This window comes from Aedes albopictus, chromosome 1 (assembly GCF_035046485.1).
Source record: "Aedes albopictus strain Foshan chromosome 1, AalbF5, whole genome shotgun sequence".
In the NCBI taxonomy this organism is placed as follows: domain Eukaryota; kingdom Metazoa; phylum Arthropoda; class Insecta; order Diptera; family Culicidae; genus Aedes; species Aedes albopictus.
In genome coordinates, this window is record NC_085136.1 from 90,162,011 (window position 1) to 90,189,572 (window position 27,562).

The 27,562-nt window shown below is 42.5% G+C and overlaps 3 protein-coding genes across 4 annotated transcripts in view; 2 read left to right on the top strand and 1 right to left on the bottom strand.

The window, feature by feature from the left end:
- LOC109410169 (metabotropic glutamate receptor 1) overlaps positions 1 to 27,562 on the top strand; it is a 679,657-nt gene that overhangs the window by 412,355 nt on the left and 239,740 nt on the right. The window lies entirely within an intron of this gene.
- LOC109427397 (nose resistant to fluoxetine protein 6) lies at positions 1,369 to 3,976 on the bottom strand. The gene is made up of 4 exons (XM_019702941.3): positions 3,409 to 3,976; positions 3,036 to 3,351; positions 2,351 to 2,972; positions 1,369 to 2,291 (listed from the first exon to the last, which is right to left on the bottom strand). Exons 1-4 carry the CDS (start codon positions 3,677 to 3,679, stop codon positions 1,536 to 1,538), a joined length of 1,965 nt encoding a protein of 654 aa, XP_019558486.2. The 5' UTR covers positions 3,680 to 3,976; the 3' UTR covers positions 1,369 to 1,535.
- LOC115253467 (O-acyltransferase like protein-like) lies at positions 2,847 to 12,854 on the top strand. Of its 2 annotated transcripts, XM_062845742.1 has the most exons (6): positions 2,847 to 2,984; positions 3,043 to 3,136; positions 10,704 to 10,919; positions 10,978 to 11,323; positions 11,383 to 11,995; positions 12,050 to 12,854. In XM_062845742.1, the coding sequence occupies exons 3-6, from the start codon at positions 10,859 to 10,861 to the stop codon at positions 12,830 to 12,832; spliced, it is 1,803 nt and encodes a 600-aa protein (XP_062701726.1). In that variant the 5' UTR covers positions 2,847 to 2,984; positions 3,043 to 3,136; positions 10,704 to 10,858; the 3' UTR covers positions 12,833 to 12,854. The 2 variants fall into 2 exon arrangements, with proteins under 2 accessions (XP_062701726.1, XP_029710810.1); XM_029854950.2 differs by lacking the exons at positions 2,847 to 2,984; positions 3,043 to 3,136 and having other exon boundaries at positions 10,644 to 10,919.

The following is a 27,562-nucleotide window of genomic DNA, read 5'->3' on the forward strand; positions in this document are numbered from 1 at the left end:
TAGGCGGAACCGAACACGACCGGATCCGTCTGGGTAGTAATGTTACGATAGACGGGGATACTTTCGAGGTGGTGGAGGAATTCGTCTACCTCGGATCCTTACTGACGGCTGACAATAACGTGAGCCGTGAAATTCGGAGGCGCATCATCAGCGGAAATCGGGCCTACTACGGGCTCCAGAAGAAACTGCGGTCGAAAAAGATTCACCCACGCACCAAATGCACCATGTACAAAACGCTAATAAGACCGGTGATTCTCTACGGGCACGAGACATGGACCATGCTCGAGGAGGACCTACAAGCACTCGGAGTTTTCGAGCGACGCGTGCTAAGAACGATCTTCGGCGGTGTGCAGGAGAACGGTGTGTGGCGGAGAAGAATCAACCACGAGCTCGCTGCACTCTACGGCGAACCCCCAGCATCCAGAAGGTGGCAAAAGCCGGAAGAATACGGTGGACAGGGCATGTTGCAAGAATGCCGGATAACAACTCGGCAAAGCTGGTGTTTGCTACTGATCCGGTTGGCACAAGAAGGCGTGAGTGCAGAGAGCAGGATGGTCGGACCAGGTGGAGCGTGACCTGGCGAGCATTGACCTCCGACCGAGGATGGAGAGCGCCAGCCACAAACCGAGTATTGTGGCGTACTGTGTGTTGTTGATTATGTCTTGTCTTAAATGTGATGCGAATAAATGTATGTATGTATGTAACTGTGCAATTCTCTGAAGCCCCTGAGACCCCATTAAACGACCCTAAAACCCCTTGAAATGCCTTTAAAAAATCTCACTGAAACGCGCTCCCTCAAACTCTCTAAGACAGCCGGAAACACATTTGAAACTCCGTGAAATCCTCTAAGGGAACGTCCATAAATTACGTCACGCTTTGAGGGGGAGGGGGGGGGTCAGCAAAGCGTGTCGTAGTGCTAACATCGATCGACTCTGATACCCGATGATCCAAAGCTCTCACTGACGGATCATGCTGAGATGTTGGTGGCGTCGCCGGCACTTGGAAAAGGTTTCCAAAGTGCTCGAACCAGTGTTTCAGCTGGTTAACCGGGTCCATCAATAGTTGACCAGACGTGTCTTTCACGGGCATTGTAGCAAGGTGGCGTGAGATATCGTAGAGGAGAAGAGTTTCGTTGGTATTTGAGACTTTTCTGCCTTCCACGCTTTTTTCCGTCTACATGAGCATTTCACTGCCTTCTCGAAAGCCGAATTGCGCTAACGTGCTAGAGATTTGGCTCCTAGTGTTTTCGCTCGCTTTATCGCAGCTTTGGTGAGGGCGTATACTCACCAACACCATGGGACGTGTGGACGTTCATCGGTAGTTACATCGTATAAAAATATTCATTAGTTCTGGTAGAAATTTCTCAAGAAACTAAAATAATAATTTTATTATTCTTAAATTTTAAAGCTGCTAAGATCAGATTAGGTATACCTTAGAAATAATCCAAGATGTTTGAGCGTGCAAAAGTAGTAGAAACTTCAAGCTTTTACTTGTTTTTTTTTATTAAATTAACATGTGTGTTCCGTATTATTATTTCACTTTTTCAGCAACAATCGATCCAGCGTGCCGAACGGAATTTCGAAGATTGCACTCCACAGCAACGAGACGCTCGTCGTTAGCCCGATGGCTCCCCATATTCGGTAGAACAGATCGATTGCACTGAAATAGGTGCTCGTATTGACGGGTGCGAGTGATCCCATCGCCAGCATCACTGTGTGCAGCAGATACATGGTGTACGAAAGCCGTGACAGCGGTTGCCACATGGAAGCTCCCAAAAATTCATCCAGCAGGCCACCTTTCCCGTTTACACAGGCCAGGATAATCCACATTACGCAGAATGCGAACATCGACCGGGACAAGGGTTCAAAGAAGGCATCTGCTACAAACGAGAAATCCGCAGCGTTCGTCGTGTAGATTTGATAGTTTGCGAAGAGGATCAATCCTAGTAGTGCAAAGCATGCCGTCCAGCCAATGGCCCAGTATCGCTTCGGGAGATGTAACCCGGTGTTCCTGGTTTTGTGAAGAAGGTAGCCAAAGGCTAGGCCCCAAAGCCAAACGGCCATTCGTGCATGCGTTGCGTAGTAGGTGAGTACGTATCGCTGAGCGTCAGGAACCGTCAACCGAAGTTCGTTGGTCAGGAATGAAGCTAGGACGCATGCCATGGAAAGAATGGCAAGGCCAGCTATCACAGTGAGGACTCGTTTTCCGTATCGCCATAGCGGGTAGATTAACGCCGGAGCGATAATGTACAGCTGCATATCCACGGAGAGATACCATGTCCAAGGAAGGCACTGTGTAGAAAAAAATGTTAGGCTTGAAACTGTATTCGAAGTGGATTCAGTATACTAACCATGTTCCCGGGATCTACGTAGTTCTGAATATGTAACAGAGTAGCCCACCAATTGGTCATACACGGTTCCATCAAAGACTCCATCTGCACTTTCCAGTAAACACCTTCTCCCATGTAGACAGCAAAGGACACAACGAACAAGATCAGTGCAGCTAGTGGTGCTGTGATTCTAATGTAACGATGCAGGTAAAGTATCAATGGATTGAAACGACGTTTTTTGTCCAGCTCTCGGAGTATGCTCATCGCTACCAGCATTCCACTAAGCACCAGGAAGGTGTCCACGGCTAGACCACCACCGTAGAACAGGACCGTGGGTATGAAGTTCTTGAGATAGTTCAACCATGCCGGGGAGTTCTCCATTGGAAGCGCGAATGTAGTTTCGTGCACATGAACCACTATGATCCAGATCATCGACAAAGATCTAATGCCATGCGCACAGTCAATCACGGTGGACTTCTTCTGCGTATTCTTCACCCGAGGGACCAACTGTAGAATAGTTCGTATGTTTTCCAACAATGAGAATGCAGTGAATAGAGGATTGACGTCACGCTTTAGAATCAGGCAGATCAACTCGTACAATGTGCTACACAGTACATGAAGTCCAACGAGGGAGCTAACAACGCTGAAATTCGAGGTTGGTTACTAATTGCTTTGATAGTATACTGTAATAAATCGAAGAGCTTACATTGCAGTAATCATCGCTCCGCTGTACTGAATCTCTTCGTCCCTGATGCAAAGCGTTTCCTGCCTGACCAGCGGTATCAACATTATACCTTGAGTAGCTAGGTAATTCCCATACAGCTGTGCCACATAATCCGGAAAGCATGAGTGTGGCACACATAGTCCGGAGTAGTACAGAGCCAGATCGCTGGGGAACGCTGCAATGAATGTACAGTGCTGCATCCTGACTTGTTCGATGGCTCGACATTGGTCGACATTCCCGAAAGCGTATCCATTCCGATGGTATAACCCGGATGGAGTTTTACCCCACGAGTCGAACCCTAAGCAAGAGAGTATTTTTTATTGTCATTTTATGGTCAATTCTAGTTCTTACTTACACTCCAATCCGAGTCGTTCACGCACCAGATATCCTTCGGCTAACTGCCGCAGCGTTTTCAAGCACTGTGAATCAGGGGAAGATCCCTGATTATCATCGCTCACATCAGATAGAAAATCCACAAAGTGACGATTCAATAGCAAAACTTCTTCGATGCTAAATTCTACATCTTGACGTTCGCTGTTTCCGCTGATGGTTCGCCTTTGACTGCTGAATTCCGTAAACGTGCTATTACTGAGTACAATCAACGGGAGTAGCCAAGGTGGCCACATTTGTTCACGCAATCAACTCAGTCGCGACTGAGCGTTGCTGGACTAAGACTATTTACAATCGAATTCCTTTCAACAGGCAAATTTAAATCAATTGGTAAACTGAATGACGAACCGGTTGATAAGATTGGGGATTTATTTTTTGTTATCGAACAGAATTCAACGAAATTGCTTCATCGCTTGGATTTTATTGTTGGAAAAGTCAGGCTCACCCTGTGATTACGGTTAAGCAGAGTTTCCCAACATTTCTAAGCTTCCTTTACCTAGTGAGTTGTAACCTAACCTATCCTGGTGGTCGTACGTAGAAAAGCGAAAAATTATCGAAAGGTGGAAGCAGCACTACATTGAACATGCACGATGGAAACTTCTCTGTTTACTTCCTTCAAACTGAGGACTGATTGGTTCTTGTTTTTGTTCTTCTTAGTGTAACACCTCAACCGAGACAAAGTAGTAGTTCCCCAACTAAAAGCTTCCTCTGCCAAATGATCATTTTGAATGTGTATGTCAGATAGATGGTAGGATAAAGAGTTAGGATAGATGGTAGGATGGAGGATATTGTAGAGGGTAGGATCAGTGATCCAAAATGTACTGTCAAAAACTGTAGTTTACATGATATTCGTGAATCTTGACTATCATGCAACAAAAACATTCACGCATGACCAGATGAAACATTCTTGGGTAACTGTGACATTTTTTTTAATCACGATAAATAATGTAGTGGATTTGCAAATTGAGTGAACTAATGAAATCCCAGTGGTTCCGAAAACTGCGAATGGGGCATGCATATAACAAGGGAACATGAAGTGTGGAGAAGTGGAGACAAAGATTTTCGGTTTGTGCGTTCCGAGGGTCATAACCACTAATGAAGCAGTGGAACAAAAGTCAGTGGCTCCCAACTGAATAGTTACAACCCACGTCTAATAAATCCAATGACCCATGCCATATGGATATTTTCGGACTTGGCTCATTGAGTTGATGTTGGAACCAAATATCCTAGGCTATTTTGGAATTAAAAATGACGCTTGGGGCTTCGGGGACAACATAAGAGCACTACTGGGGGGTTCAGGAATCCCCAAAAATGCCTGAAAAAACTCAAAAACTCTGAAACCCATCGAAAATCATCTGAAGCTTCTTGAAATGCCTACAAAATCCACCTCAAACCCCATGTAACGCACCTCAGACTCTGCGAAACCCTAAAAAACGCCTATGTAACACCTCCATAATATCTCCGAAATCCGCTGAAAATGCTTTGAAGCATCTTGGAATGCCTCTGGTATCCCCCTTAAACTCCCTGGGACCCCATGTAACAAACCTTAGACCCTCCCAAACCCCCAAAAACGCCTATGTAACGCCTCCGTAACGTCTCTGCTGAAAATGCCTGAACCCCATGGGATCCCATGTAGCACACCTCAGACTCTCTGAAACCCTCAAAACGCCGATGTAACGTCTCCGAATCCGAAACCAGCTGAAAATGCTCTAAAGCTTCTCGGAATGCCTCTGAAATCCCCTTAAACCCCGTGGGACCTCATGTAACGCACCTTAGACTCTCCGAAATCCTCAAAAACGGAATGCTTTCCAGGTTTTCTTCTGGCATTTCTCATGAGACTCTTCCTTGGATTCCTCCAGATGTTGCTTCCGGAACTCCTGTAGAGATTTCTCCAGGGATTGCTGTAAAAAACCCTGAAAGAATTCTTTAAGGTGTTCTAAAATTTAGGATTCCTGCTGGAATTCCTTCAAAGATTCCTTCCGGAATTTCATGAAGGAGTCCTTTAGATATTCTTGCTCGGATTTCTTCCGAAAAGAAATATGATAGAATATATAATCCTACCAAGATTTCTCCAGCCAATTCTAGAGGGATTCTTGTTGGGTTTCTTGTCGGAATTTTTAATGGGATTCCATCAGAAATTGTTCCGAGTTTTTCTGGAATTTCTTCAAAAATTGCATCTGGGATTTCTTCTATAATTCTTCCAGGGATTCCAGTTCAGCTTTCAGACGTTTTTTTTGTCGTTTAAGGATTCCATCAGGTATTTTTAGTGGACTCTAGGGGGGTGCAACATGGTAGGATGGCAAGGAGCGTTCAACATAGCTATCTCATACTTCCACGTGTCAAGCGATGTGCAGCCTAGGAACTCTGCTAGATTGAGGAGGTACACCTCTATAACGGTTCGCATTGATTTGATAGCTTGATCCCAAACCCCCGTGTGTTCATATAGGAAAAAGTTCGCGTCTGCGCTGATTTGACAGAAGCGTTCGCTCGCTTTGCGGGTCGATCGTTAAATTTAGGATGGACACTTTTGAAACACCACTGTCACGTCGGCTCTTCGGTGGCTCTATGGTGGTAGCCCTTCCACGGTGGATAGGGGATCTTAGGCGAACAATCAACTGTTCTAAAAACCCAAAAAACCACGAACCGATTCAATGGGAACGATTTTAGCGCGAAACAACGGACAAGAATTGCATGATGGAATGTACTAACCCTAGCCCAACAGGCACTACTAGTCAATGATGCACGGCGTACGACGGGGCAGGAGGAATTACAGTCCCGGGACCTGACGTTGTATGAAGCTTGAGAGATCATAGGACTGTCCGTTGGCCGAGCTTTGGAGAACACAAATTGGCCTCGGTTCAAATTCTTCTATACTCTGTACTACGAGGTGAACACGCTTCTCGTCACCGTGGAGTTGGTTGCCTGCTCAGCGTTACGCTCACGCTGCGCTCATGAAATGGGAGCCAATGAGCGGATAATTGTGACCAGATTCAGAAAACGGGTTCGAAGCCTTACCATGATCCAATGTTACGCGCCAACCGGTGATGCCAAAATGCAAGCCAAAGGCCACCGAATGCTGTCGTGGACAAGATTCCCGAAGGAGATACAGTATTGTTCCGATTTTATCACGTCCTTTTTCAAAAATGTTTATAAATATTCTACAAAATCTATACTCATTTTCAATATTTTTATCGTGGCCAAACGCGCCTTTAACATTCATTTTGAAGAAGAGGGAAACCCCTTGCTCTCAAATGTAACAGCAAATGAATGAAAAAAGAAAGACTGACGCGCGGAGAACGTGATAAAATCGGAACAATACTGTATCAAGATTCTCATGGTCGGCTTCAACGCGAAGGTTGGTTCCGACAACTCATACTATGAGCGAGCACGTCATGGGACGCCATGGTCTTGGATAAATGAGCGAAAACGGAGAGCTGTTTGCAGAGTTTTGTGGCAACAATAACATAGTGATAGGGGGATCGCTCTTTCCTCACAGAAAATCAAATCGACCACATCTGCATCAGCTGGAAATGGAAACGGGGCTTTCTTGACGTACGGAACAAACTCAGCGCGTAGGATCCATCGACAAGAGGAGAAAATCTGGCGCCGGTTCAACACACGCCGACTGGAAGACGCTGCGGTGAAAAGGTCCTTCGTGGAGGAGCTGGAAAACCGTGCTGCGGATATTCCGAAGGGTGGAAGTCAATGGAGGGCCATCAAGAACGCCTTTATCGCCACCGGCGAGAATCATTTGGGTGAGCTATACACCCAGAGAAAGCAGTGGATCCCAGATGACACCTGAAGGAAGACAGAGCGAAGGAACGCCAAAGCCGCGATAGAGCGAGCGAAAACACGAGGAGCCAAAGCCGTAGCCTATCAGCGCTATTAGGTTCTCGAGAAGGAATTGAAACGCTCTTATAGACGGAACAAAAGAGCGAGGGCGGACTCCCTAGCCGACAAAGGCGAGAAATAACGGCGACATCAACGATGTCTCACGTCGCCTTGGTGAGACTTAGTTGAATGCTACGATGCCCGTGTGTCTTTCACTGTCCAGTTAAATCGCGGTTTCGAGCATTATGGAAACCTTTTTCAAGTTCCAGCCACGCCACCAACACCTCAGCATGGTCCACATGAGAAGGCGAGGACTGCTTTTGCGCGTTTAAGAAATCTATGGAATATCAGTCAGATTAGTCAACGTATCGAAATCCGAATTTCAAACTCGAACACGACATCTGTGTTGCTGTATACGCCAGTGAAACTTGGTGTGTATCAGTGGAGATTACTCAACGGCTACAGGTCTCTATCAATAGTTACCTGCGGTATATTATTCGTGCATGATGATAGCCACATAAATTCGGAACGGAAGTGGAGGTGAGTCGGCCACACTCTACGCAGAGGCTCATGGCGGCACAGCCTCAACATGGAAATGGAGAAAGTCCAGACAGAAATTTGACCTGGCCACAGATCAAGGCGACGACGGTGGACAATCGCCCAGGATGAAGATCTTACATGTGTGCTCAGGACTAATAGTATTCCTCGTGGAAAAGCTTCAATAATTCCAATTGAATTCTTTTAGGTATACGTGCCGGGATACCTAATGCTGTTCCTTAAAAGATTCTTCCTGGGATCCCTGTCGGGCATCCAGCTGAGGATTCTGTTAAGTATTCGTGCCAAGAATCCAGCTGAGGTCCCTTAAATATTCTTCACGTTTTTTGGCATTCTTTAAGGGGATTCTATTCTCTGGATTTCCATCAATTTCGGCAAAGTTCTTCTAGGCATTCGATTCGAGTGCTTTTAAAGGCCTTCTTAATTGATTCCGCCGCATTCTTCGAGAGGTCTTACCGATTTTTTTTTCTTGGATATCCTTCCAGGATTTCATTTACAGGCTTTCCTAGAAATGTTTTCAGAAATTTTTCGAAGCGTTCTCCTATTTCCCAGAGAGAATCTCCAAGACCTCCCTTTAGTATGAGTCATCGGAACTAGAAGCGTTATCTTGAATTCCGTCTGAAATCGCCTAAAATGTTTATGGAACGCTTGAAATGGCCTGTGAACAGGGCCGGATCTAAGGGAAGTCCGGAAGGGCCAGAGCACCGGGCTTCCACATTTTAGGGCCCTCCTCAAAAACATTTTTGGTTGCTACACATTAACTTTATTTTTCATATTGCTCAAATACTGTTCAAAACCAAGGAAAAAACTTTTTTGCTTATCGCTCCAAGGGGCCTCTACATCTGTTCTGGCCCCGGGCCCCCACACTGCTTAATCCGGGCCTACCTGTAAAATCCCTCTGAAGCTCATCTGAGAACAGTGATCCAAAATAGATTACAAGTTGTTGACTTAGCGGAAATTTTGGCTTTCAGTCTAACAAATTGCGTTGACTAATTTCATATCATCGCCAACGTTTCGGCCCTGCTATTGGACCATCTTCAGGGCCGGCGGTGGCAGTGATGATAAGAAATTAATCAACGCAATTTGTTAGACTGAATACCGAAATTTCCAAAAAGATCACAAATGTATTTTTTTTAACTGTAGGCATTATAAACCCCCTCAAACCTCCTGTAAAAACCCTGAAACTCTCCTTCATCCCCCAATACGCCTCGGAAACCCGCTGAAAATTCTCTGAAATTTTCTAATCTGGCTCCGAAATCGCTGAACCGACTGTAGATCTTCTGTAACGCATATAAGAACCTCTAAAGTTTTCGAAAACGCTTCTGTAACGCCTCCGAAATCCGCTGAAAACCCTCTGAATCTTCGTGAAATGTCTCCGAAAAACCCTTGAAATATCCTCGGACACCATGTAACGCGCCTGAGATCCTCCGAAACCCATGAAAATCCGAAAATCCTCTGAAAAAAAAAAGACGCGGACACCGTCTTCAGCCAGAGGCTGCACAGACTGAATGAAACTTAAACACTAGACAAGGGACACACGGAGCATGCACCAGTGGATACGGAGAAGACACTATTCTCACGAAAAGTTTCATCGCCCGGAGCGGGAATCGAACCCTCACCCCATAGCATGGTGCGATTAGAAGCTTGGTGACCCTAACCGCACGGCTACGAGGCTCCACAAACTTCTTGAAATGTCACCAAAAACCCTCTGAAACTCCCTCGGACCCGATGTAACGCATCTAATACACGCTGAAAATCCTCTGAAACTTTCTAAAATAAAATATTAACACCCTGAAATTCCCTCGGGCCACATGTAACGCATCTGAGACCCTTTGAAATCCTCGAAAACGCTCCTCTACGGCTTCCGGAACACCCTAAAAATCCTCTGAAACTTTTTGAAATGTTACGAAAACCCCCTGCAACCCCTTCGGACTCCTTGTAACGCACCTGAAACCCTCTGAAACGCCAAAAACACCCCTGTAACGCCAAGCGAAAACTTACTGAAAGTCTAATGAAATTTCCTAAAATAACATCTAAAACCCCCTCGGACCCATATAACGCACCTGGAACCCTCAAAAACCCCCAAAAATGCAATGCTCCTGTAACGCCGTAGGAAATCCCATGTAATTCTCTGAAACTTGAAATGCCACCAAAACCTGGGACCCTCTGACTCCCCTATAACGCCTTGCGAAAACTCAATGAAAATCCTCTGAAACTTCCTAAAATACAACTGAAACCCCTCTCGGATCCAATGTAACGTACCTGAGTTCAATTTATTGGACGCAGTGGCTTATTTTCCCCAAGAGGGGAGGAAACAAACGTTCCTGAGACCCTCCGAAACTCCCGAAAACGCTTCTGAAGCCCTTCCTGAAACTCCCTTGCAAGCCCTCTGAAACTTCTCTAAATCTTCTAGCCACTCGCCTTTCTTAAACTTCTTGGCATCCTTGTAATACATTTAGGTAATAAGCTGAATCCATTTAGACAGAACATCTATTTAGGCAGTCCCGACTCATTAGCTTAATGGAGGTTTGGGTGTACGTACAGTCCCTTAAAGTTCTATTCTAAAGCTGTTGATCTATGGTGTTTGAGCCTACCAAAGAGAGAATTCAACCCTGGACACCAAATGCACTGAACAAATCCACCCGTTTCATATCTACGCTTGTTGTAGATTTACGGCCCCCCAGGGATTTACTTTCATCGATAAGATCCCAACGTGGCAAATCTTATCGTCCCGTCGCTAAAATAAGCGTACTGTTTATTGTGCCCGGTTGACCCTCGACTGGACCGGACCGGTGGCGGCGGTAGCTAGTCAGTTCGTCAGCATGTCTGCAGTACTGTGTATAAACTTTTGGATATTTTTATTTTCACTCGCAGTTCTGAGGTCCGTCAGCTGCCATCAGCAGCTTTCCCGGTCGCAGCTGGTTCAACACCTGGAAGGGATACCGCATTCGTTGACCGTTTTTCTCGCGGAGTTCAGATCATGGACCAACGAAACCTGGACCGAGGATGACTGGCGGGATCTGTTGTGCATGCACGAGCTGGAGCAGTTCGGCTTGGCGCTACGGAGCGATCAGCGATGGGCGCTGCAGTGTAGATGAACGTTCGGGTGTTGTTCATAGACATTTACTAAATTTACGATTGTTTTCAGTGTACGATTCATGGGGCAAAACTCCGGCTGGATTGCAACGCGGCAACTCGTTTACACCGGGTAGTTTTGAGCAGTGCCGGGAGTTCTCCGTGCATAACAGCGCAGCATCGTTCGATGGACAGCACTGTACTGTGCGGTTGAACTTGAACTCTGTAGAGTCTTCATTGAACGAACTTTGGATAGGTATTTGTGTTCCAGATTCGTGTGAAGCGCGATTTGTGCAAAGGATGGTGGATAGTTTTGCGGTAGAAAGCAGCTTTGGAAAGGTGTCGAGCTTTCGCCAAGAAGACTTCTGCTATCGTGATGATCCGAACTGGAGTCTAAGTGGGACTGCTATCGCTGCTATGTATGATTTTTTCTAGCCTCCATGTAGAATCTAGATGTAACGATACCTTCCTTTTCTAGAACCATTTTCGGAATAATTGTAGCAGTGATGATCATCAGCACTGTCGTGGAAGTCCTCGGATTCATTCTTCAACGTCCTATACCGCCGCTGATCAAAGAGCTATCAGTTTACTACAAACTGTTTGCACTGTTCAAAACTGTTCCCAAGTCCGAAGAGAAGACTGACACAATGGACTGCATCAACGGAATCCGCTCCTTTATGATGCTGCAGATTATCTCGCACCATGTCCACGATGCTATTCGGACGGTACCGACTACCAATCATGTCACTCGTGACGAGTTCTTCGAATCCGCTTTCGGACTTTTGGGCTATCGCGTCTCGGCATTGTCTGCGGATATATTTCTAGTGCTAAGTTCTGTACTCCTGACCTACAACGTTCTGAAGGAGCTTACCGCTACTCAGAAGATCAACTTGCCACGACTGTACTTTCGTCGTCTCGTACGAATTCTACCAGCGTATGGATTCTTTATATTCGCAGTCGTTGCGTTTGCCGAGTGTTTCGGCGAAGGACCCTTGTTCCACTACTACGTCCAACCAATGATCGACGCCTGCACAGACAACTGGTGGTCTGCGCTGTTGTTCGTTCAAAACTATGTTCACCCAGATCGAATGGTAATATCGAGAATTTTATTCTGAATTTCCTTATAACCTTCCCCTATCTTTCAGTGCCTGCCTCACACCTGGTACCTCTCGGTAGACATGCAGCTGTACCTCGTATCTCCACTATTCATTTACCTACTCTGGAAATTCGGCAACCGGTCACTGATTGCCCCGCTGCTCCTGGCCCTGCTCTCCGTAGCTTGCGTGTTTACCACATTCATGGTGAACGATTTCGTCCTGAATCCTCCAATGACCCCGGACCGGGAGTTCCACCGTGACCGGCTCACCTATTACTCCACTCACGCTCGTATGGCCGTGTGGTTCTGCGGCATTGCCTTCGGATATCTCCTGTTCCAGACACGCAAGAAGCGCATTGTTCCATCGCAAATCATTCTGGTAGGGGGATCGATCGCTGCTACCGCACTGACCGGGTTCATCATGTTCTGTGCTCACGAAATCTACAGACCTCGGGAAGCGGATCCCTTGGGGGACGCCTTCTACGAAGCGTTGCACCGGGTCGCCTGGGTTATCTGCATCATGTGGCTCATCTTTATGTGCGTCAACGAGCACGCCAGTGCCCTGGGACACTTTCTGGCGTGGACGCTCTGGCAGCCGGTGGCGCGACTGTCCTACGGCATGTATCTGATCCATTACGTCGTTATCGTGGTCAGTTTTGCCGGAATGTTGCGTCAACCGTTCTATTTCAGTGCGATAAACTTGCAGTACGTAAATTTTGGCGTTATCGGTTTAACTGGCGCGTTATCGCTCGTTTGGTGGTTGTTTATCGAACAGCCGTTCCAGGTTATGGTACGACATGTGCGCGAGCGGATTCGAGACTCAAAACAATAAAGGATGACAAATGATAACAAAACCGTTGCTTTTTATTTTTATTCAATTTGCTTGCCTTTTCTTCTAGTTCTTTGTTCGATTGTTCGTCAAAATATGGTGAACCTCTACCGAACCTTGAACCAGTAGTTCCGTGTAGTTTTCATTGAATATAAATTCCCTTGAACTCAGGTTTTAAAGAAAAAAATGAGCGGTAATTTAGAACTCAATTGCCCAATTGTTGAACCCATCCTTGGGCTAGGCCAGCCTAATGTTGAGCGATACTTGCCAATTATCGAACGGTTCAGTAGAAATTTCCAATTATCTTTGGCAAGTTCGTCTTTCTCGTTGATTTGGCACAAACTCATCCCAAGTAACATTTTTTTAGTCAAATTGACTAGAAGAGGTTCTTAGAATTATCATCAAACCAAAATAAAAGGTAGTAGGTTTTATGATGGTTCTTAAAAACTCTACAAGACTAATTGGTCATCAAAATGTTACTTGCGGTGACACCTCCGGGTTTTAAAGGAGTTCCAGGGGAGTCGAGGATTTCCACATGAGTTTAAGGGGCATTTAAAGTGATTCTGTAGGAGCGAGATTCAGAAGTTTTCTGGAGGTTTCAATGTGGCTTCAGAGGTTTAATGGGTGTTATAGGCGTTTCTGTGGGTTTGCAGAGAGAATCAGATGGCTTTAGAGGGTTTCATAGACGTTCCTGGAGCATTAATGAGAATTTCAGATAGTTTCAGGGGATTTGAGATGCATCGCAGGAGGCTAAAGGGCTGCTTCAGCGAGATTCAGGAAGTGTTCAAAGCTTTTTCGTGAGGGTTTCAAGGCAGTTTTGAGGGCGAGGGCTTTCGTGATATTTTCTTAATGATACAACCCGCAAAGTCTCATGAAACTCTCAACCCTGAAAACATTATAGAACTCCGTCGAAATCTCCTGAAAGTTTTGTGAAACTTCTCAGAAACCCTTCTCGGAGCCCTCCTATAAGCTTCCTGAAACCTCTGAATGTCCCGATGAATCCTTTGAATATCTTCTGAAAACCCATGGATCATAAGAAAAAAAAAACCTGAAACGCCCTAAAACTGTTTCTGGAACTACCGAAGACCCCATGAAATGCTCTGAAATGCTCCTGAAATCCGTGAATTCACGCGTGATTATGTGAATCGAACATTGCAAGTAGGACTCCGTGCTGTACGATCCTGTGTGGATCACACACCGTTCATCGATACTGACAGTATAAATTGAAACTTTTTGTGGTACAAAAGAAGTGAACAACGGACGAGCAAAAATGGTGAGACCAAACAAGGACAAGGATAGCAAATTCGTGGATTTGAGTGGGAGAAGATAACAAGCCTGCTAGTAAGAAAACTTTTTTTTCGGAGAAGAGAGAGAATGTGGGGTGTGAATATAGTTTAGTGTTATTCCCCTTGCGTGTCCTTCCCCTAGCAAGCATCAGTTACAGCCAGCAATATGACGTGACGAGGTTGGCTGTCTCATTGAGGAGAGGAGTTTTGGCGGAGCAAGTCGCCTTCATCGTGTGGTTCCATATTATGCCAAGTGATTATACTGTAGTTTGCTAAGATGCCGGGAACGGATTGATCCAGTGAGTTACGCAATATTCACACAACCATACTCAAGGTCAATGTTATTCCTGACGGTTTATACATACACAGTGTACGCAGAATATGCCACCGCAAGCGAAAAATAGGCAACAAAGAAGGCACGGCAACAACGCTTTGTTTTTTCGTTAGCAGATAATGACAAAATCGCTCCCGAGTTTGTTCACAACAAAAACGGTAGGAATATTTGTCTCGTTCTATTCAGATCGTGATTTTCGCATAGTTTTACAACTGAAACTCAACTCTGAGGTTTGCAAGAGTCTTATTTTGTCCAAATGCTTATGAATTCGATAATGTGGGTCGAAAATTTCAGCAGAAAAGCCGGAATATCAGTACACGCACGGCAAGCGATGTTTTTTTTATTGCTCTCATCGCCTGACATGCGTTTGTTGCGGAGCGCCTTTGTTACCAACATGCACCGCTTAGGACAAAGCGTTTGTTTTTCGGCGTGATCCGTTTTTCGTACCCTGTAACATACACATATTTGAGAAATAAATTATTCTTTTTTGCAACGTTTGATTGCTTTGCCATTTATGTACACAACAGAAACACGTGTTTGATTAATGAATTTAGGTTTGAATCATGAATACCGTTAACACTATCATAATAGGTCGGCCGAGGACCGACATGTCGAGAGTCTGCCGGTTCACTAATTATCATACCGATATGTCATCGGATAGACAGTGCCCGAAGCTCACGAGAATTTTCAAAAAATAATTCCTCTCTTGCTCTGACATTCATGCACATTGCACACATTGGCGTACCTAGGATTTTTTTCTGGAGGGGGCCCAGGGGGGCCTGACTTATAATGACTTTTAAGCGGGATGGGCGCTATGTGAATATGCAAATCGGCATTAGGAGGAATCAAAATAACTATTTTAGATTTGTTCACAGTTTCGTAAACCATATGAGTATAAATAATTCCTCCAGGATTTTCTTCCATAGCTTGTTGCAGCGATTACATCACGGATTCCTAAAGAGATTCCTTCGAGAATTCATATATCTTCGAGGATTTGTCCTGGGATATCTTCAGTGGTTCCTTCGCGAGCAGAAGGGCATACCTTACGAATACCGTGCATAGACCAACCTGTGCTCTAATACCTCAAGTTAGCATTGCTATATTATTGTACGCAATCTTATGAGAACCCCACAATGACAATTGGAGGTATTTAAGCAAAGTTAGGTATTGATGTGTTATTATTGATTAAGCTGGGAATATAATTGAAGTACAAGATTTATTATTACATCATGGAGCTATTGAAAAATGTTCAATTTAATAACAAGAAATGTTATTACTTTGTTATTTCATACTTTCTGGATAACAAATAGAGCACTTGAAATTTATGGTATGCATTCATTATTGAAATAACAAAACTTGTGATTTTTCAGATGTTATTTATACAAAATTATGGTATTCATTTTTGATATTTTGCCTCTTATGTCCACCTAATGAAGAGCATATCGAGGTATAATGTTATTTAATATTAATACCTCGACATGTTATTTTGTTGCTATTCTTTTCTGCTCGGGTCCTCTTTGAGGTTTCCTTCAGGAATTTCTCCAGAGATCCTTCTGCAGGTATTCCTTCAGAGATATCTACAGGGATTTCTCCATATATTCCTTCCGGAATTCTGCTAGAGATTGCTCCAATAATTCCATCTGTAATGATGCGTAGTATTTTTACAGGAATTTATTAAAAAAAAACCTTTCAGAAAATTATACTAGAAATTATTTAAAAATAATCCAGGCATCGCTGGCATCGGAAGACCCGGAACATCCGTAAAAATGACCATCTGATGAACATCCGTAAAAATTGCCATTTGATGAAACTTCCTCTAGAGCTATGCGATTTTTTTCCAATACAATCAAAACTCTTGGTCTAAGACCATAGTCACTGATTTGGTCCTCTTATGGACCACAGAGGCCACTTATTGGCCCGTCGGAAGATCCGCAACATCCGTAAAAACGGCCATCTGATGAAAATTCCTCTAGAGCTATGCGATTTTTTCCAATACAATCAAAATTCTTGGTCTAAAACCATAGTCGATGATTGGATACTCTTATGGACCAAAGTGGCCACTTATTGAACCACCGGAAGATCCGGAACATCCGTAAAAATGGCCATTTGATGAAAATTCCTCTAGAGCTATGCGATTTTTTTCCAATACAATTGAAATTCTCGGGCTAGGACCCTATCTACTAATTTGGTCCTCTTATGGACCACAGTGGCCACTTTTTGCCCCACCGGAAAATCCGAAGAATCCGTAAAAATGGTCATTTGATGAAAATTCCTCTAGAGCTATGCGATTTTTTCCTATACAATTATAATTTTTATTCAGTGGCTACTTATTGGCCTACTGGAACTGCCGTGTGCAGCATAGTTGTCCCATGTTCTATGGGAATTCATATTAACATGGGACAACTATGCTGCCCACGGCAGGGAAGGAATTCTCGAGGAAATTTTTCTAGAGAAATTCTTAGGGAATTCCCCAAGAAATTTTTGGAGGAGTTTCTGAAGAAATTTGAGAAAGAATATCTGGAGGAACTCCTAAAGGAAGTTCTGGCGAAATTTCCAGAAGTACTTATGGAGGAATTCATGGTGTAACTTCTGGAAGAATTTCTGAAGGAATTTCCGGAGAAAATTCTGGAGGAATCTCGGAAAAAATTTTGGAGGATTTCCCGGAGAATTTTTTGGAAGAATACCCGGAGGAGTTTCTGGTGGACCTTGTGGAGGTGTTTCTTGAAGAATTCCCGGAGGAATTTCTAGAGAAATTCCTGGAATATTTTTTGATGAATTTTTTAAGAAATTTCTGGATGAATTCCCAAATGAATTACTAGAATATCCAGAGACAATTCTGGAGGTATTCCCGGAGGAATATCTAGAGAATTTTTTTGAAGAATTTTCAGAGGAATTTCTCGAAGAATGCCCTGAGGAATTAATAGAAAATTTCAAAGGAATTCCTGGGGAAATGTTCGGAGGAATTTCCGGAATAAATTTCTGGGGGAATTTACGATGGCATTTCTGGTGATATTTTTGGAGAAATTCCTGTAGGAATTCAATAATGTTTTTTTTTTTTATGGAGATATTGCCTGCGAAATTTCTGTATTCGTTCAATACATTGCCTTCATGCCTAATTTCACCTTCTATAAACTTTCACAATTGTTCACAACCTATCATATCACACTATCATATCTATCATTTCATTATGCACTTTGATCTCAACTCCCTTACATTCTGAGTAGAAAATGACCGATAAAGCCATAGCAATTACTTGAATTTTAAATACGGTCGATGGAGAAATCCCTAGAGTAATTTCTTGGAAAATTTCTCGGAGTAATTTGTTGAGTAATTTCCAGAGGAATTTATTGAGGAATTCTCTAATCTATTTCTGGATGAATTTGCAGTGCAATTTCCCGACAAACTTCCAGAAGAACTTCTGGAAGAATTTCAGGATAATTTCTGGAAGGATAACCGGAGGAATGTCCGAGGAATTCTTGGAGAAACTGCTGTAAAATCCACAAAGGAATTTTTGAAAAATCCCCGGAGGAATTTTTAAAGGTATTCCTGGAGGAGTTTCTGGAGGACCTCATGGAGATGTTTCTTGAATAATTCCCGGAGGAACTTCTGTAGGAATTCCCAGAGTAATTTCTTGATGAATTTCCGAAACAATTTCTAAATGGATCCCCAAATGAATTTCTAAAATTCCCAGACAAATTTCTGGAGGAATGGCTGGAGGAATTTCTTGAAGAATTTCTGGCGAATTTTTCGAAAGAATTGTTGGAGAAATTCTTGAAGAAGTTCTGGAGGAATTCCCGAAGAAACGTCTGGAGGAATTCACTTAAGAATTTCAGGAGGAATATCCGAAAAAAAATCTAAAGGAATTTCTGGAGGAATTCACAGAGATATTTCTGAAGAAATTTCCAGAGGAACTTCTGGAGAAATTCCCGAAGTAATTTCTGGAATTATTCCCACAGGAATTTCTTGAGGAATTCAATAAGAAATTCACGAGGGATTTTTTGGAGGAATATCCGGAGAAATTTCTGGAGGAATTCCTTAAGAACTTTCTCGATTCCCTGAAGATTTTCTGGAAAAATTCTGAATTAATTGCAGGAACAATTTCAGGAAGAAGTCTTCGTGAAATTCCTGGAAAAATTACCGGAGGAGTTCTGGAGTTTCTGGAGGAACTTCGGAGTTTTTGGAGGAGTTCCCAGAACAAATTCTGGTGGAATTCTCAGAGGATTTTTTTGGGGGAATTCCTAGAAGAATTCCCGGAGGAATTTCAGGATAATTTCCCGGAAGAGTTTATGGAGAATTTTTCTGGAAGAATCTCTGTACGAATTTCCGTCAGAATTGATAGACGAGTTTCCGGAAGAAATTTTGGATTAATTCCTCGAAGGATTTTTGGAGTTTTTTTTGGAAGAAGGCCTTTATGAATTTCAGGAGAAATTCGTTGATGAATTTCAGGAGCATTTTCCATAGGAATGCAGTAAAGATTTTCTGGAGGAATGTGTATGGAAATTTTGACCCATAGAATGAGTAAGCTTTCTCTAAGCTTACAGAAATTTCGATTTTTGGAGGCACTTCTCAAGGAATTTCACAAGAATAATTCACAATAAATTTGGAATCCCTGGTGGAATAACGAGGAATATCGGAACGAATTTTATGTAGAGATTTCAGGCAGGAATATCTAGAAAACTTATACAAGCCCCCCGGAACATGATCTGCTGAAGCAATGAAAAATATCTGGGAAAGATTTTCTCGAGGAAATGTGTTGCGCACACGGCCAATGGATGAACTTACGCAGGTTCCTCTGCTCTTCCTGTTGGCAAAACACAAGCTGCACAGTGCATGCACTTTGGTTCATAACCATTGACTATGGTATTGCATCAAGAATTTTGATTGTATTGGAAAAAATCGCATAGCTCTAGAGAAATTTTCATGAAATAAACATTTTACGGATGTTCCGGATCTTCCGGTGGGCCAATAAGTGGCCGCTTCGGTCCACAATCCAATTATTGACTACGGTCTTAGTCCAAGAATTTTGATTGTATTGAAAAAAAAATCGCATATTTCTAGATGATTTTTCATAATAAGAATTTTTTTACGGATGTTCCGGATCTTCTGGTGGCCAATAAGTGACCACATTGATCAATATGAATATTCAATCATTGACTACGGTCTTAGACCAAAAATTTCGATTGTTTTGGAAAAAATCGCATAGCTCTAGAAAATATTTCAAGAAATGACAATTTCTACGGATGTTTCGGATCTTCCAAAGGGTCAAAAAGTGGCCACTTTGGTCCATCAGAGTATCCAATCATCGACAATGGTCTTAGACCAAGAATTTTGATTGTATTGGAAAAAAAATCGCAAATTTCTAGAGGAATTTTCATCAAATAACCATTTTTATGGATGTTTCGGATCTTCCGATGGGACAATAAGTGGCCACTTTGGTCCATAAGAGGAACGAATCATTGACTATGGTCTTAGACTAAGAATTTTGATTGAACTGGAAAAAATCGCATAGCTCTAGAGGAATTTTCATTAAATGGCCACTTTTACGGATGTTCCGGATGTTCCGGTGGGCCAATAAGTGGCCACTGTGGTCCATTAGAGGAACGAATCGTTGACTATGGTCTTAGACCAAGAATTTTGATTGTATTGGAAAAAATCGCATAGCTCTAGAAGAATTTTCATCAAATGGCCATTTTTATAGATGTTCCGGATCTTCCGGTGGGCCAATAAGTGGCCACTGTGGTCCATAAGAGGACCAAATCAGTGACTATGGTCTTAGACCAAGAGTTTTTATTGTATTGGAAAAAATCGTATAGCTCTAGAGGAATTTTCATCAAATGGCCATTTTTACAGATGTTCCGGATGTTCCGGTGGGCCAATAAGTGGCCACTGTGGTCCATAAGAGGAACGAATCATTGACTATGGTCTTAGACCAAGAATTTTGATTGTATTGGAAAAAATCGCAAATTTCTAGAAGAATTTTCATCAAATGGCCATTTTTATAGATGTTCCGGATCTTCCGGTGGGCCAATAAGTGGCCACTGTGGTCCATAAGAGGAACGAATCATTGACTATGGTCTTAAACCAAGAATTTTGATTGTATTGGAAAAAATCGCATAGCTCTAGAGGAATTTTCATCAAATGGCCATTTTTACGGATGTTCCGGATCTTCCGGTGGGCCTGGTACTCTTACATCGAAACCAAATGGTCTTCAACAATGTTGGACACTGTCATGCAACTAAATTATACTTCTCCGGTGGGATTTTGGATGCTGGTTATCGAAATTACTGAAAAACCTGAGGCCTTTGCTCAAACTAGCAGAAGAATAGGAAAAAAACACAGACATATTTGCCTCCCCCGAAAGGGGGGAGGGGTTTCGCGGGGCGGCACCGAAAGTAAAAGTTAGTACAACTATTCCCCTTGAATAAAAGTCCAAGTTTTTGAAAATCGGTCAATGCACTGCTGAGAACGAGCAGTTTGAAAATTTTTGGTTCGTCCTGGTACTTTACGGGTTAAGGTGAATATATGACGAAGCCACACCTCGAATTTTCAAAAGCACAAATCTAAAGAACCGAATGTCGGTTTGAGCTGAACAGTTGATCGATTAGTTACCCGCTGGTGGTGACCAATCGATCAACTTTTCAGCTCAAACCGACATTCGGTTCTTCAGATTTGTGCTCTTAAAAATTCGAGGTGTGGCTTCGTTATATATTCACCTTAAAACATTTGTACAAAAAATTCTATAGGGGTCCATACAAGTATTCCTTCGAAAATTCGCCCAGAAATTACTACAGGCACGGATTTCTTCAGATTTTTTTTTTCCAGGGATTCCTACAAAAATGCTACCAGGAATTCGCTAAGAAAGCTTTCCTGAGATTCCCTAAGGAACTCATCATAGGGTTTCTTCAGAAATTTCTCCAAGAATTCCTGCAGGGAATCACCCGCGAATTCCCTCTACAATTCTTTCAGGAACAACTTCCGGGATTATTTTAAAAATGCCTGCAAGAACTCTTCTTGGGATTCCTTCAGAAACTCCTCCAGGAATTAATCCACGATTTCAGGACTTCCTTAGGAATTTCAGCAATTTCTTCAGTACTGAGATTTCCTCAGAAACTTCTTCTGGAATTCCCTCAGAAATTAAACTTTGTATTTCTTCTGGAATTCTTCCTGGGATTCCTCCGGGAATTCCTCAAGGGACTCCTCCGGGAACTGCTCAAGGGATTTCTCCAAAAAATCCTCAAGGAATTCTTCCAAGATTTCTCTGAGAATTCTTGCATAGATTCCTCTAAAAAGATTTACAGGGATTTGTCCAGGTATTCCACTAGAGATTCCTCTAGGGACTCCTCCAGGAATTCCACCAGGGATTCCTCCTGCAATTGTTCCAGTGAGTCATTAAGAGAATTCTCCAGGAATTCATTCAGGGATTGCTCATGGAATTTTTGCAGGGAGTCCTCCAGGAACCCCTCTAGAAATTTCTCAAGGAGTTTCTCTAGAGATTCCTCCAGATATTCTTACAGGCGGCATGTTCCAGGCATTCCCCCAGGAGATTTTCCAGGGATTTCTATAGGGATTCCTCCAGAAGTATCCCAGGAACTCCTACAGGAATTCCTTCAAAAATAATTATCGCAGTTCCTCCAGCAATTTCTCCTGGAAATTCTCCAGGAATTCCTTAAGAAACTTCCCCAGGGATTTCTTCAGGAATCCAGGGATTCCTTCAAAAATTTCCTCAGAAATTCCTCCAGTAATTTATCCAGGAATTATTCAAGGTATTCCTTTGGAATTATTCAAGGTAATGCCTTTTCCAGGCATTCCTTTAGGATTTCATCCAAGCATTTCTCTGTGAACTCCTCCAGGAATTCCACTAAGAATTCCTCCAGGATTTACCATTCAGGAATTTCTTCAGGAAATTTTCCAGGGATTCATCCAGAAATTTTATCAAGAATTTCTCCTCCAGGGATTCCTCTAGAGATTCCGCCAGGAATTTTTTCATGGATCCTCCAAAAATTGTCCCAGGAATACACCAGGAATTCCTTCAGGGATTCCTATGAGGATTCTTCCTGAGATTCCTCCAGGAATTCCTTCGATGATTCCTCTAGTATTTCCTCCAGAAATCCCTCCATGAATTCCTCCTGGAATTCCATCAGAATTTGCTCTAGCAATTCCACCTGGAATTCCTAGGGAAATTCCTCCTGGAATTCCTAGGGAAATTCCTCCTGGAATTCCTCCAGATACCGTGATTTCGGGTGAAATTGATCACTTTTCGTAGCTTTTGACGAATAATTTTTGAATACTCATCGATATGGTTAAATTCAATGCTTTAAAACAAGTACGACCATGGTTTTCAATAGTCAAAGAGGTTGAAAATTCTACTGCTAATCTTTTTATTACAAAAAATATCATTTGAAATAAAAAATCAAAAATTTCACTTTCGGGGTGAAATTGATCAGTCAGTGAAATGTTGTTGTAAGCGCTGAAAATATGTTTTCCACCTAAATTAACCACCCAGGAATGCGAAAAGCTTTGCAAAACTTTTACAAGTTTGCTAAACTTTTATTTATTTAAGTTTGAAGTTTAATAAATCTTAAGAAAACGCCTGAAAGTATGCAATTTTCCCTACTAAATATGTTTTAACTTCCAGAAAAGTACAATTTTCTGCATAAATTTCAATATTTATACAACTTTTGATGACGAAATCGGGTTAAGCGAATACTTGGCAGCTAGAAACATTCATTCAAATATTCATTACTTTTGCGATATAGCTACGGTAACAAAAGTTTGAAAGTGTCTTTGAAGTTCGCCCAACACACAGTTTCGGAAAATATTGAATTTAATACAGAAATACGTGACTAATTGATTGTAAAACATATAAACTCATCATTCAATAACCCTTGAGCCAGCTCATGGTCATTTTCAACAAATTATTTGAATTTTAAAGCGTTATTTTTAACAAACAAAAATGGTCCTCACATCGATCAATTTCACCCGAAACCACGGTACTTATTTGGGAATTCCTCTAGGAATTTCTCCAGAAATTTCTCCAGGGATTCCTTTCAAAACATATCCAGAGATTCCTACAGGAATTAATTCAAGGATTCCTCCAGGAATTCTCCAAGGGATAGTTCCTGTTGGGATTATGCAATACTGTTTCCTCTCAGTGTGGCATTCGGCGAGATCGAAGGCGAGATCGACCCTGCGAAAACTTTCCACAGCAGAGCTGAGCGAGCGCGCCATGCGTGCATCAATGAGTAGCATTATTCATTCAGTCCCTTACGTTAAACCCGTTTAGAAGTGATTAAAGTATTTTTCTAGTTTCATTCATCCGAAGGGTTTAATTCCGAGTCCGATTCCCTTCTTTTGTTATTTCGTTTCCATTGTGTTTTGCCCATCTCTGCCCAAGAGTTCAACGGAATTGCCCCAAGAATTTTTCTAGGGATTTCTCCAGGAATTCCTCTTAAGATTCCGCCATGATTTTGTCCAGAAGTTCTTCCAGGAAATCCTCCTGGGTTTCCGACAGAAATCTGTCCAGGCATTCCTCCTGAGGTTTCTCCAAAAATTGCTTCAGGGATTCCTCCAGGGTTTTTTTTTCCAGAATTCCTACAGAGATTCTTCAAGAATTTCTCTAGAAATTTATCTGGAGATTCTTTCAGGAATTCATCAAGAGGTTTCTTCAGAATTACCCCAGGAATTCCTTCAAAGATTCCTCCAGACATTGATCCTGGAGTTCCTCCTGAATTTTCTACAGAAATTACTACCACAATTTCCTTCAATAATTCCCCCAGGAATTTCTCCCGGATTCCAGGAATTATTCGAAGAAATCCTCCAGGGATTCCTGCATGAACTCCTCCTGAGATTCCTCTAGGAATTCCTTCAAGGATTTTTCCATGAATCCTTCAGGAAGTTCTCCAGGGATTCCTTCAGAAATTACCCCAATTCTCCTGGAATTATTTCAGATATTCCTCCAGGCATTTCTCGATGGACTTCTCCAGGAATTCCGCAAAAAATTCATTCAGGAACTACCCCACACACTTAAAACAGAATGCCGAGATCGGCTGTGCGGATCTCGGTTAAAGTTCATTTGCTGAAATCTCGGCTAAACGCTTGACGTTTAATGTTTGATGATAGCGGCACCCACGAGTGCTGCTATGATTAAACTCGACTTTCTGCTGATATCTCAGTTAAATTGCGATTGCTGAGCGCTCGGCTGTGCGGATCTCGGCAAAAGAATGAAAATTAGCCGAGCTCAACTGGGTGTGCAGGTATTTCTTCAGGAATTCATCCAGGAATTTCTTCAGAAATTGGTCCAGGAATTCCTCCGCGATTTTTTTTCAGAAATTCCTACAGCATTTCATCCAGCAATTTCTGCTGGAAATCTTCCAAGGATTCCTTCAGAAATTGTTTCAGAAATTTATGCAGGAATTCCTCCAGGATTTTTTTCTAGGGATTCCCCCGGAAATTCTTCCATGGTTACCTCCAGGTATTAATCCAAGAATTTCTCCTCAAGGGATTCCCTCGGAAATTTCCACACTGGTGTTTCTCCAAGTATTCTTCTAGGGATTTCTCCAGGAATTCTTCCTAGGTTTCCGACAGGAATTTGTCAAGAAATTCCTCCAGGCATTCCTCCAGATGATTTTCTAGAAAGTGTTCCGGGGATTCCTCCAGAGATTTTGTCAAGGGTTTCTCTAGAAATTTCTCTAAGGTATCCTCTAGGAATTCCTCAAGAGGTTTTTTCAGCATTAGCCCAGCAATTCCTTAAGAATTGCTTTCAGGAATTCCTCCAGGAATTTATTCAGGGATTTCTTCGGAAATTGCTACAGCAATTCCTCCTGGAGTTTCCCCAAGAATTCCTTTAGGGATTTATCCAGGAATTCTTCCTGGGTTTCCGACAGAAATTTGTCCAGTAGTTCTGTCAGGCATTTCTTCTGAGGTTCCTCCAAAAAAAATTTCTTCAGGGATTTTTCCAAGAATTCCTAAGGGGATTCTTTAAAAAAAAAAAAAAAGACACAGACACGTTTAATGCCTCCAGTGAGCTACCCAAGCAACACACTTGTTATAATAGAGTTACGACAGCGCAAGTTTTGGTTGTATAGAAGTTTATTTTACGTAATTCTAACATAGTGTTGAAATAACGTAAAATAAACTTCTATACAACCAAAACTTGCGCTGTCGTAACTTTTATATAACATGTGTGTTGCTTGGGTATTTGCTCTTTGAAGGAAGCACGACACTAGACAACGGACTAGCATGCAACGCCCAGTGGCACAGCCGAAAACTTTTCCTGACAGCTGCGGCGGGAATCGAACCCGCACTCCTTAGCACGATGCGACTAAAGGCTTGGTGACCTTAGCCGCACGACCGCGAAGCCGCACACCAAAAATTTCTGTACAAATATCTCTCAAGATTTCTCCTGGAATTCCCCAAAAGGATTCTTCTGAAATTTCTCCAGAGAGTCCTCCTAGAATTCCTCTAGGGTATTTTCCAGGAATTCATCCAAGGATTCCTTCAGGATATCGTCCAGGGTTTGCTCCAGGAATTCATTCAGGAATTTCTCCAGGGAGTCCTCAAGGAATTTATCCTGCATGAATTCCTCCAGGAATTCCTCCACGGATTAATACAGGAATTCTTCCAGGGATTATCAGAGGAATTCATTCGGGAATTCCTCCAGGGGATTACTCCGGGAATTTTTCTAGAGGTCTCTCCCAGAATTCCTCTAAAGGTTTCATCAGAAATTCATCTAGGAATTTTTCCAGGGAGTGTCCAAGGTATTCGTCCAGGAATTTCTCCAGGGATGCCTCCAAGAAATCCTTCAATTATTCCTTCAAAAATTCCTCAAGGGATTTGTCCAGAAGATTCTCCAGGATTTCCTCCAGAGATTCATCAAGGAATTGCTTCAGGGATTTCTCCAAGAATTCCTTCTGTGATTTCTCAAAGAGTTTCTCTAGGGATTCTTTCAGGAATTCGTCCAGAAATTCCTTAAAGGATCCATCCAGATTTTTTTTCTAGTAATTCTCACAGGGATTCCTGATGCGGTTACTTAGGATTCCTCCAGGAAATCATCCAGGGATTTCTCGAGGCATACTTTCAGAAATTCCTCCAGGGACTCCTACAGTTTTTACTCCAGGCATACCTACAGGAATTCCTCTAGAGGGTTTTCCAAGAATTCCGTCAAGGATTACTTCTGGAATTCCTGTAGTGATTCCTTCAGAAATTCCTCTCGGGATCTTTTTAAAAATTTATTCAGGGGTTCGTTCAAAAATTTCAGTAACCCGTCAATCATCTTCTCCAGGGAATCACCCAAGATTTTTTTCCAGGATTATCTGAAGATTTTTTGGATTTCTTGAAGGATTTCTAGAGGAATTGCTCCAGCGATTTGTATTGGAATTCTTCAATATTATTTTGCAGGGATACAGTAGAAAGTAAATTCTGCAAAAAGTCATCCAGGTATTCTTTCAAAATTATCTCCGGGAAATCATTACGGAGTTCATCCACAGATTTATTCAGGAATTCATCCATGAATTTCTTCAAGAATACTCCCTGCAGTTCCTGCGCAGTAGTTTCTTCATAAAGTCGTCCTGCGATTCTTTCGGAAATATATCCTGTGATTCTTACACAGTCACTGTAACTAACTTTAAAAATATAAGTACTTACATGCTAGAAGCGCTTTCGGACATTTTTCCAGGTAATCCTTCAGGAATTCATCCAGAGAAGATTCTTTCGGAATTCTCCCAGGAACTGTCGAGGAATTCCTCCAGGGGCATTCCAGAATTTTTCTCCGAAAATACTTCCAAGAAATTCTTCAAGAATTTCTCCATGGAATCCCTGCAGAGATTCTTACTAAGACACCTCAAGCTTATATGGGATAATTACATCTCAAAAAGTACGATGAGCACCCTTTCGTTTCGTTCTGATTTACAGTTAAAGTCATTCACAATTGGGCGGTGCTAAACTCGTCTGAAGTTTGTATGGAGGTTCATATGGAAAAACCAGAAATTGATCACCGCTACCAGCACTACACTGATTTGTATAGGATAAGTGAGGTTTTTTTTAACGTAATGTACAAAATACAACAGCGTGAATGCTGAAGAGTGCAGTAATGCTTTTCAAGAATATAATGTTATT

Coding starts and splice junctions, on each gene's coding strand:
- LOC109427397 (XM_019702941.3), bottom strand. CDS start 3,679: ATGTGGCCACCTTGGCTACTCCCGTTGATTGTACTCAGTAATAGCACG. Junction 3,352..3,408: donor TGAACGACTCGGATTGGAGT/GTAAGTAAGAAC, acceptor TCTCTTGCTTAG/GGTTCGACTCGTGGGGTAAA. Junction 2,973..3,035: donor GGAGCGATGATTACTGCAAT/GTAAGCTCTTCG, acceptor CTCGAATTTCAG/CGTTGTTAGCTCCCTCGTTG.
- LOC115253467 (XM_029854950.2), top strand. CDS start 10,652: ATGTCTGCAGTACTGTGTATAAACTTTTGGATATTTTTATTTTCACTC. Junction 10,920..10,977: donor TCAGCGATGGGCGCTGCAGT/GTAGATGAACGT, acceptor GATTGTTTTCAG/TGTACGATTCATGGGGCAAA. Junction 11,324..11,382: donor GGGACTGCTATCGCTGCTAT/GTATGATTTTTT, acceptor TTCCTTTTCTAG/AACCATTTTCGGAATAATTG.